The sequence below is a fragment of the Leptodactylus fuscus genome, chromosome 4 (assembly GCF_031893055.1).
Source record: "Leptodactylus fuscus isolate aLepFus1 chromosome 4, aLepFus1.hap2, whole genome shotgun sequence".
NCBI classification, from domain to species: domain Eukaryota; kingdom Metazoa; phylum Chordata; class Amphibia; order Anura; family Leptodactylidae; genus Leptodactylus; species Leptodactylus fuscus.
Window position 1 is genome coordinate 187694702 of NC_134268.1, and position 12037 is coordinate 187706738.

Consider the following 12037-nt stretch of genomic DNA (forward strand, 5'->3'; position numbering starts at 1 on the left):
ACAGGGGGCAGTCTGCTTCTATTCAATAGAAGGGCTGCAGTTCCCTGGCACAACCGCTATACAGTGGACAGGGCTGTAGATGGTTTCCTCACTCTGTCCACTGCTGTAGCTTTATGCATTGAAAGGCAGCAGTATTAGTAGGCCTGTGCAAGTTCGGTGTCAGAATCCACAGATCCAATACTATGACCTATCCTGGGGACAAATCACCAGTATCAAAAATACATTTCGGTCTGGAATCCCCCTTTAATCATGGTTTAATGAAAAGTTCTGAAACTTTCTAATAACTGATTTAATTGCTCGCACTTTTCATGATCAGTGCTTGATGTCAATGAGTGGAGCAGGATAGGTTACCAGTATCAGATCAGTGAGGGTCCGACAGCCAGACCCCACAGCTGATTCAGCTTGTCGAACTCATATAGAGGGTATACATCCAACATCAGGTCTATACAGTATACTGTGCTTGCTTTATACAGTATCCAGTGCTGTACCCTGTAGCAGTGGAACTGGGGAATTTCACTTGAATAGGAGCAGAGAAGCTTCTGGCAGCCGAATCAGGTGGTCAGTGAAATGTGGTTCCCCCACCGATCTAATACTGATGACCTATCCTGTTGATACATCATCAGTATCCATTACCCTTGTGTCTAGGACAGCCCCTTTAAGGAGCAGATTGAGGTGTGTTGTCACTAAAAATACTGTATATTCCAGTTATGGATGTTAGAATTCATCCAGTTCACATGATTTCTACAGGTTCACAGTCTTCATTGGCCTCCAGGGAACAGCCAACCTTATTGTGAAAGATATGAGGCATGCTGCCCTTCTGAGAGTGCCTACTTCTAACCGATGACTTCTTCTGGTGCTTACTCTGTGAGCAGATCCCTGTAATGTCCCAGACTCTGAGCGTTCCATCATGGGAGGCCGTGTATAATACATTGTTATGTATCTGTAAATTAAAACCAAAGAGTAGTTATTAATGGCCGTCCCTCGGGGGACATAAAGTATCCTCCACATGTATGGCATTACTGAAGGAAACTCTACGATCTGACCCTGATTGAGCAGGGGCCTCCCTGGGCCTGGGAATGTAAAGCATGCATGCTATCATGTGTATTGCACTGGGTATACGGAGGAGACTTCATAACATACCTGAATGCAGTTAATGATAAAAGTGTGTCCTTGGAAGACTTGCTGCAGGGTTCCTGACTTTGTATTAAATGCCCTGGCACAAGCGTCACCGCTTCCTGTAAACACTGGAGGAGAGAAGAAAAGACCACGTTCACAAATACCGCCATTTAACCTTTGTAGCATCCGTGTCATCATATTAGGACAGTTCAATTGTACGTGTAGGTTCAGGCCGCCACATGGATATCTCTAATGGAAAGCACTGCTACACACATGAGCACGCTGTACGACTGATACAATTGGTTGATACACAAGTCCCAATGTTTGATGGTGTGTTATTTAACCAGCTGGAGGCCTCTGAGTTGTACAGAGGTGTAATAGGGCACCCAAATACTATGATGTACTCTAGTGTACTAGATATGGTGCAATACATAACGCCATATGGCACCATCTACTTTCATCCGGGTCCGTCAAGGGACCCGAACCGTGGAGAGCCGAACCACTAAAAACGCAGTTACCTGTAGACCCCTTAAACAATAAAGGGGTCCACTGGGTGTCCAATGTTTTTATATTCTGAAACTGCCAATTTTGGGAAATTTCTGTGGTTTAGTCTCCATTTAAAAGAGGAAAATCTCATGTTTCATATCTGGTGTAGTTCTACCTGGACGATTTACAGAGATATCAGGATTGGGATTTTTATATACAGCTGTATAGACCTCAATACAGAAGCAAATGAAAGAATAAATAAATGCAGGATTTCACAGAAAGGAGCCAACTTTGATAATAAAATATTACAAAATTTATTAACATTACAAATGATGCCATGTAATCAAATGTCGTCCGAAGACCTAGTTATGCTTTATAGCGTTAATGTTACCACTTCAGGTCCAGTACACATGTCCTAATCCTTTTAGCACTACATTGTGATTATTTTTGGTGATATCACTGTAGTTCTTAATATAAAGCCCATAAAACAGCGGTTCTCAACCTGTGGGTCACGACCACGGCGGGGGTCGAACGACCAAAACACAGGGGTCGCCTAAAGCCATCGGAAAATACATATTTCCGATGGCTTTAGCCCAGGGGTCCTCAAACTACGGCCCGCGGGCCACATGCAGCCCACCGAGGACATTTTTCCGGCCCGCGCGCCGTCTCCTGGATCGCTCACTAACATATAATACAGTGGGGGCATACTGAGGGGCATATAATACAGTGGGGGATACTGAGGGGTATATAATACAGTGTGGGGGGGTGATACTGAGGAGTATATAATACAGTGGGCTGGGGGAGCGTACTGAGGAGCATATAATACTGTGGGGTTGGGGGGGGTGCGTACTGTAGAGTATTCCGAATCATAACTGTAGCAAAATTACAAGTAGCCACCAAAATTATTTTTTGGTTTTTGGTCACCACAACATGAGGAACTGTATTGTGGGGTCACGGCATTAGAAAGGTTGAGAACCACTGCCCTAAAAGATGAAGTAAATCCAGACAGGACATGGCTCGGGTAGCCAGGCTGTAATACAAGGCTGTGATAAGAAAACTCTTACTGAATTTGTGGATTTGCCATCTTATATAAATCAGGATGATGGCTTACAGGTCGGTTACCAAAGCAGAACCAGCTCTCTGCTCAGTGCACCCCCGTCATTTTATCATATTCATTAACTGCAGTGTAGTTTGGTCATTCATCCATGTACATGACCGCGGCATAGCAACCTGTGTCACCCATAGGAAATGAAAATTGTGTATGGATATCCAGTAAATGGAGAAACATAATATTGGAATACATATAATAACAATGGAATAACATATAATAAGGCTAAGTTTATGTAGAAAAATTATGTATAGGGCATAATTGTATAATGTAGGACTTGTGTCATGGCATACCTGACACATAGACGTGGCACACTGCTGCTCCGGGGCCTGAAGTATCAGAACCTTAAATCTTATGTCACCAATATCTTATTCCCAAATAAGATGACACCAGTATGGTAAGTGGTGGCCATATTACAGATTTACAGTTACATATTATACAAATATACATATTACATATATTGCATTGATGCCTAAGAGCATTAAGTTAGGCTTTTATCTTCCAATTCACAGTTTGCATGGGGACCCATGCTAAAAAAGCAGTTACCCATGGACACCACAGATCAGGGGTAGGGAAACTTGGGCACTCCAGCTGTTGCAAAACTACAACTCCCAGCATGCATACTTGCTCTGCTGTTCTTGGAACTCCCATGGAAGTGAATGGAGCATGCTGGGAGTTGTAGTTTCACAGCAGCTGGATCCAGCAAGGTTGCCTACCCCTGCCATAGACTATAAGAGGGTCCACCGGATGTCCATCAGATTTTTGACAATTTTATACCAACACCTAGTCCTCTGTGCTGATGTTTTCTCTCCGCCGATCTTAAGCGGAATCTGCAGAAGAGTCTCCCATTGCAGATGTGATCCTAACCTAGACTGAAGTCTTTGAGGGATCTATAATAAACAGGTGCCCCATAGATGCAAAATGGCCATGTTTCATCCGTTTTCTTGGCAATTTCTTACAACGGTTGCCTTGTGTATGTGTCCATTATGAAAAACCGAAGACAAACATGGAGCAGACACGATTATTACAATGACTTACGTATTCCATCGTGGTATTTCAAAGTACTAATGCTGTGTTTATGAGATTTGTATGTTCGGGCGCATTCTCCAGTATCAGACAGCCAACATTTAGCAGTCCGGTCAACGCTGCCAGAATATAAGTGACGTCCAACCATCTGTAAGAAGAACAATTGTAGTTAACAACTATTGTCAGGTGGAGGTTAGTGTAAAAAAACAAGAACTGGCTTGTAAAACAGGATTTATACTTAGATGAGATCACATATGACTCAGGAACTATCATATTCCAGACCTATATAAACACAATCCAATATTACCGGTGACCCGATGAGCGAGTATCACAGTGTGTGTGGCCAAAAACCAATTCAACAGGAAAATATTCAGGTATGAGGAAACGGATGAAGCTTCACTCAACATGGAAATGATGTAGACGCTGGGCCCAGGAGACCACTACATGGATTTGTCTGATGTGGCCACCCACAGGAGAAGTCATTCATGACTAAGTAGCTTTGTGACACTTTGTTTTGTTTCCTAATATTGCAGATGACTGAATAGAAGAAGACGTAGATCTCATTATTATATGATCTTTAATAAGACACTCTTCTTATCCTGACATTTCCCAAAGTCATGCTTCAGTGCGAGGTTCAGTTTTCACAATGAAGTATTTTTTAGGGCTGCGTACGTATGTCTGACCCTAGCCCAACATACAAATATTTCCTTCCTTACTGTTCCTCTTGGAAACAGACATGGCCACACATTGACTATTCTGTGCAGTTCTGGGCTCCAGTATACAAGAAGGAGATAAGTGAACGAGAGAGAGCGCAGAAAAGGGAGGCCAAGATTATTAGGGGGACGGGAGGACAGAGACAGAGTAACAAACTTGGGGTTTAGAAAAAGGATGTCTACGGGGAGATCTAATAACAATTGTGAGAGAGTGAAGGGTGCAGTCTGGGAAGACAAGTATATTCCAGCCAGGCACCTAAGGGGTGTATGGTAAGGATTCACACCAGGGAGGTCAGCTGATTAATCAGGCCCTAATAACAGTCTGAGTGGGATGACTAGCAGGGTGGCACCACACTGACAGAGCTGATCTCTCCATACCAAACCTACAAAGCAGGTACTGTGCCACCCGTTGTTGTTGCCAAGGTGGGAGACTGGTAGCCAGTCTCCTGTATAGTCAGGGAAAAGTGTTCCTATGTTTAAGTCAGTTCTCAGCCAAGAAGGTGTTTGTTTTTGCTATTTGTGCCTTTGCAAAAGCAGTGTATGTGTTACAAGTGAATAAAGCCTGAACTTGTGTGCAACCCAGTGTCTGTGTCACAAGTGCCACAAGGCTCTCCATAATGCCGCACCTCCCTACATTTCCTCCCTCATCTCTGTCTACCGCTCAACCCGTGTTCTCCATTCATTCAATGACCTAACACTTACATCCTCTATTATCAGAACCTCCCACGCTCGTATACAAGACTTCTCCCGAGTTGCACCACTTCTCTGGAATGCTCTACCCCAGACAATCTCAGACAATTGGGAGATTAACTCCCAATTTCTACAGTATCAAATGCAAACTAAAGACGCATCTTTCAGACAGGCCTATCACAATTTCTAACGTAAACCCTTCCGTACTATAATTAGAATCCCCAAAATTTAACCCTCCTCTGTCCCCGCTCCCACATTTCCCCACATGATATGATGCCATTTCAGGCTAACTTTATAGGTCCAAGCTCCATCCACATGTTAAAGGACACGACTGGTGACGGCTCATAAAGTTTTATGTTTGTGTAATGACAGTAACCCCTATTACAAAAGTGTCTGACCTCTGTATAAGCAATGCTGCCCCTGCTACCTCTTGTGTCCCCCCCTCTATCTCATAGATTGTAAGCTCTTGCGAGCAGGGTCCTCAGTCACTCGAACTCGAATGCATTGAAGCTGGCCGGCGGCGCTTAACCCCTTCGCGATCGGCCGCTCCCATGAATTCCTATGGAAACGAAGGTATTCGAATCTAGGATTTGAATATTATTCGCTCAACACTATTCCTAACCAAATACAGGTGGATATCAAGGCTAGAGGTGGAGTTACACAATATTAAATGATGATTTTCATGATTTCTTTAGGGGTTGACTAATTTTTGTCCGGTGAGCTTATATTGGAAAGGGAACAATATATTGTTGGGATAACCAGCAAAGGAGACAATATTTTGTGAGGGCAACCTGGAAAGGGGACATTATACTGTGGGAACAAAGTATAAAAGGGACATTATACTGTGGGGACAAAATGGATGGGGACATGGCCTCAAGGGGCCATTGAGGTGGGATCGGTTATTATATGAGAGACTGGGGAACTGTTAATTTTAAGTGTCTTGGCAGGGGCATTGATAGTAGGATGGGCTCTGAAGCGCATTAAATTATAATAGGACCACTAAGGCGCATTATACCATGTGGGAGCCACTGACGGGGTATTATAATTTCTGAGGACAGGTAGTTCTAAAGGGTGATGATGGAAAACCTATTTATGAAACCTTTGCGCTGGGCCCACCTAAGTGTTAAAATGGCCCTGCACTTGACAATTTATTCATATTTCTAGGCGGAATATCAGAGCCCCCGCACCAAATTCAAGGAAAAGATGCTCCAGAATTTTTTTGTATGGGGAATTCATAATAAAACAAGTGATGGATAGGATGAGGCAAGTAACATCTTATAAAACCGAGTAGAGGACCCTGATGTAAGTGATGTCCTCCCAATGCCCTCAAGGATGAGCTTTGTTTTACATAATGGTAAAGTTTAGAAGATTGAGTATGCCGATGATATAACCGGACAACCGGGACCAAGAAAAACATGTTAGAATGTTCTCATTTCTTCCTCAAACTTGTAGTCTTATTAAACAGAGTTCAGGTCAACTTGTGCAAATACTCCAGCCATGTATCTGTCAATATTATCCCATGTAACACGCTGTCATACATATCACTTGTTTTACTTGCCTCTCCAAGACAAAGATCCATCTCCTCCAATAACAGCGGAGCTTAAGTGCAAGTCATTTTAGGAGACCTACACCAGGAAAACAGCCTCGATGTTCAAAGCGGCGTAATGTCCGCCAGATGAGCGCTTTTATTTTCCTTTTTATTGTTTGCAATAATCTAGTGATAGAATTACGGACACTAATCTGCCAGGACCTGACGGTGACGCGAGACAATCCTCTCCGCGTGTTTTCTTTGGCTGCCTCTCGTAATGTACATATGAAAGGAAATTCAACATCAAACTAATATTTCACCACAACATAACAAGACTCGAGGACCTATGCATTTTATAGCTCACAAGAGATTATCATCATAACTCACAGGACTAACAGGGGTTGTCGGGTTCAGAAAACGTATTTTTGGTCATTTTAACTTAAAAGGGTTTTTCTTGGAATGTAATAATGTAGACATATTCTTATGAGAGGTCAACAGTAGAGATAGGCGAACCTCTGAAGATTCAGTAAGTTTTGGGTTTGGGTGAGTTGGTCCTCCACTTCATTTCAGTCCAAACTTATTCGGATGAAGTTCATGATGACATGATGCTCAGTGCACTCCAGTCACCCAAGAGGGCAGAAGAGGCCATAGGAAGACCCAGATAGAGCGCCAGATTCTACAAGGAGGCCCAGAAGAGATGAGAGAAGGTGAGAGTAAGGTTTATTTCTTTACACCTGAAGAGACCCTGGAGGTTAATAATTTCACTCCCAGTTTGCAGGTGACAACTGGAATGATCGTGCATCCTCCATTCTATTAGAGTTCAGTACTTGCAGACATCAGTCCAGACCATAAATTGGTGGCAGGGTTGGACCATGTGACTATACATGCCACTCAACCTCCGCCATCCACCTGCACTAGTTTACATAGCACAGTTTGTTTCATTAGGAGTCAGAGTCACATGGTAATAACCCAACACCAATCTAAAGGACAAATTTCCTATTATGGAGCAACAACGTATTCTACGCGACTCATCACGTAGGGATCAATACTTGAATGGAGCTGTGCTGAAGTTCATGGCACAGGGTGTGTCTGAGATCACCGGTGTTTGGACAATAAGGGACCATTCACACGGAGTAAACGCGCGCTCGTTTTGTCAAAATACACATGTAGAGAATACACATGTAAAAATAAGACTCCCATTCACTTCAATGACATTTTTTACACGTGTATTCTTTACTAGAGTTGAGCCGATCTTGACTTTTCAGGATCGATTTTGAAATCCGATTTCCGATCATTTTTCATTCGAACCCGATCTCGATCCCAATTCCGATCCCAATGCAAGTCAATGGGATTTTTTTACTAATCGGAGATCGGATTTTAAAAACAATCCTATTCACTATACAGCATGGAATCTAACAATTGAACGCTCTAATTGTTAAAATCCACGCTGTGTAGTGATTTTTTTTAATCACTAAGTAGCCAGAGGATATTTTTTTAATCCTCTGGCTACTTAGTCCCCCTGGTGTCCACTTACCTGCAGAGATGGCTGGTCCGGTGCCCGGTGTTCTTGTTCTTCTTCACCTCACTTCCCCCTGCCCCCCAGATTAGAAGAGTGTGGGCGGGTTAGGAGAGTGTGGGCAGGTACTGGGAGGGGAGATGTCACGTCTCCCCGCCCAATACCCGCCCACACTCTCCTAAGCCACAAGCCCCGCCTTCTTCCTAGCTCTTTAACACTAACCTGGGAGGCGGGGGCAGCGAGGTGAAGAAGAACAAGAACACTGGGCACCGGACCAATAATCTCTGCAAGTAAGTAACTACTAGAGATGTTAGCTAGTCTCCCATTAGAATGAATGGACGCAGCCGGCGTGCAGGGGGTTAAGGCTCTGTGCCGGCTGCTTCCATTCGTTTCTATAGAACTGCAGCGGAGCCTTCACACTGAGTATACGCTCTGCTCAGAATGAGCGGAGCGTATACTCAGTCTGAAGGCAAACATTGTTAGCTTTTCCCACAATGCTTGGCCAGTAGCAAAGCATTGTGGGAAATAATCACCGATCTCGATCCCACCTAAAAAGATCGTGTTCGGAATTCCGATCGCGATCGTGAAATTTTCTCGATCGCCGATCGGAATCCGATCTTTTCCGAACATGGTCGCTCAACTCTATTCTTTACATATGTATTGTGCCAAAACGAGTGCGCGAATGGACCCTAACATGCAGGGACCCTAGTACTCTTGTTCTTCTGAAGAGGTTCATGTAGTCCCCATCAATTATAATGTTATGGCATATGCTAGTGATATATCTACATTAATACAGAACCATAACTAGTCCCTAGAGTAACATACTATAACATATCCAAAAATCTGTGTTAGAGCAAACCTTCAATCTATGACCACAATGTCAATGATCTATAATAATACAATTAGTTGGGTTATGTGTAATCCGGACAACTTTGCTTCTAGGTCCCTGAAAAAAGAACAGCGTCTGACAGTACATTAAAGGGGACCTTGCACCACCTCCAGTTTCTTTGCAATAGATGCTGCCTCACCGATTCTGGTGCAGTTAGAATTTTTTCTCTAGCCTCTACCATTCCAAAGCAGTGAGTGCTGGTAGATTCTGCACCAGATATGCTGGTGGGCGGTCTTATGCTGGAGCACGCTGTCAGGGACCGCCCATCTGATAGTAGTCAGCATAACTAGTACTGAAACAAACAGTAGCGATTGCTCTGGAATGACAGCGACTAGAGAAACGATTCCAACTGCGCCGCGACCAGTGAAGGGACGCCTATTAAAGGAATCAATGCGTTAGAGTTAGTGAAAGTAGTGAAAAGTCCACTTTAAATTTTAGTAACTGGGGATTATAACATCCCACAAATCCCATACAAACCTGCAAAGAGTACTAGGACTTGTAGGTAATGAAAAAAACAGAGCCCAAGTATTAACCAATTTAATACCATGTACAAAATTGAGTAGTTTATTGTATCTCGGGGTAAAATATTTTCTTGCAACATTTAATTTAGGACTGGAGATCCCATCACTCAGTAAACTGACAGTATAAAAACTGGGACGTGGTATAATAAAACAAGTACAATAAATACATTTTAGAGAAGCCACATGGGAGGGAACTGCAGAAAAACGCTTTATAAATATTTAGTACAAAATGGTTATTCCAACATTACATGATATGGGGTGTTGAGCACACTGCACCGCAAAACTTCTGCTCTGTTTGCAGAAATGGCTTTCCCCTCTTTTAGTGGTCTATCTACAGTATGTATGCATAGTAATCACAAGTAACCATTACTATAGCACAGGCAAGAAGGAGCCCCAGCTCCTACACAATGTTTATTTCCACTTCTGGTCTTCTTGACCACAGCTGAAAAGACGTTTTTCAAGAATTCCAAGGCAAACCTGTTATCACAGTCCTGTGTATGGAGTCTGTCCATAATACAGAGACTTAGGCATTCACTATACCAATGTATGGGACCTCTCAACAGTCCAGTACTTATCCCTAGAAGGATTGTAGAAGTTTGTGAAGATCACTAGTCAGTGGGCCACAAAGGTGACAATATTATATTACATGGCCATTGTCATCATAAGACGCATTGATGAGCTCCACTTACCGCCATACAATGCCTATGTGAATATTGCTATTGTATAAATAGTATCATGCTTGCATATACCAACTAATTCCACAAAAATGCCCATATTCTTCCATAAACAATTAATATTGCCATCCAATGCTCGAATCACTGAAGTCAGAGAAAACACATACATTAGCCAGTACATTTATGGCAATACATGTGATACAGCACATACATTTCCAGATAATCATCCAGGTAGTGTCCAAACAGTGCTATAAACAGCACAAATACATACGGTAGTACATAGTAGTACTCCATCCCCTATAATATAACTGTTTGCCACCAGTGTGCTCCTTAAAGGGAGTCTATCAGGTCCAAAATGCCTCTCAAACCAATAATAGTGCCATGTAGGGGCATTTAATAGAAACAGAAATATACCCTTGTGACCATAAACCGATGAAGCAATGCAGAGATAATCCTCGTTTTATAGATACGTAAATCAGTCTGTAAGTGCACTGGGGGTGTGGTCTGATTTGCAGGATCTGTCTATAGACAGTTGTAATGCAGAGACTGAAAATGTCAATCATAACTTATCTGCTGTCATTTGGGTGATTCCAGGGGAGACTTACACTCACTGGCCACTTTATTAGGTACACCTGTCTAACTGCTCGTTAACACTTAATTTCTAATCAGCCAATCACATGGCGGCAACTCAGTGCATTTAGGCATGTAGACATGGTCAAGACAATCTCCTGCAGTTCAAACCGAGCATCAGTATGGGGAAGAAAGGTGATTTGAGTGCCTTTGAACGTGGCATGGTTGTTGGTGCCAGAAGGGCTGGTCTGAGTATTTCAGAAACTGCTGATCTACTGGGATTTTCACGCACAACCATCTCTAGGGTTTACAGAGAATGGTCCGAAAAAGAAAAAACATCCAGTGAGCGGCAGTTCTGTGGGCGGAAATGCGTTGTTGATGCCAGAGATCAGAGGAGAATGGCCAGACTGGTTCGAGCTGATAGAAAGGCAACAGTGACTCAAATAGCCACCCGTTACAACCAAGGTAGCCAGAAGAGCATCTCTGAACGCACAGTACGTCGAACTTTGAGGCAGATGGGCTACAGCAGCAGAAGACCACACCGGGTGCCACTCCTTTCAGCTAAGAACAGGAAACTGAGGCTACAATTTGCACAAGCTCATCGAAATTGGACAATTGAAGATTAGAAAAACTCTGATAAGTCTCGATTTCTGCTGCGACATTCAGATGGTAGGGTCAGAATTTGGCGTCAACAACATGAAAGCATGGATCCATCCTGCCTTGTATCAACGGTTCAGGCTGGTGGTGGTGGTGTCATGGTGTGGGGAATATTTTCTTGGCACTCTTTGGGCCCCTTGGTACCAATTGAGCATCGTTGCAACGCCAAAGCCTACCTGAGTATTGTTGCTGACCATGTCCATCCCTTTATGTCCACAATGTACCCAACATCTGATGGCTACTTTCAGCAGGATAATGCGCCATGTCATAAAGCTGGAATCATCTCAGACTGGTTTCTTGAACATGACAATGAGTTCACTGTACTCCAATGGCCTCCACAGTCACCAGATCTCAATCCAATAGAGCATCTTTGGGATGTGGTGGAACGGGAGATTCGCATCATGGATGTGCAGCCGACAAATCTGTGGCAACTGTGTGATGCCATCATGTCAATATGGACCAAAATCTCTGAGGAATGCTTCCAGCACCTTGTTGAATCTATGCCACGAAGAATTGAGGCAGTTCTGAAGGCAAAAGGGGGTC

The 12037-nt window shown here is 43.3% G+C and overlaps 1 protein-coding gene across 1 annotated transcript in view; it reads right to left on the reverse strand.

Annotated features, from left to right (window-relative positions):
- Nucleotides 1-583: 583 nt before the first annotated feature.
- WDR86 (WD repeat domain 86) overlaps nt 584-12037 on the reverse strand; it is a 31510-nt gene continuing 20056 nt past the window's right edge. Inside the window, exons 5-7 of the mRNA XM_075271544.1 lie at nt 3749-3884; nt 1141-1244; nt 584-940 (exon numbers count right to left, since the gene is read on the reverse strand). Of these exons, the coding sequence (XP_075127645.1) occupies nt 731-940; nt 1141-1244; nt 3749-3884 (450 nt within the window). The 3' untranslated portion in view covers nt 584-730. The remainder of the gene's footprint in view (nt 941-1140; nt 1245-3748; nt 3885-12037) is intronic.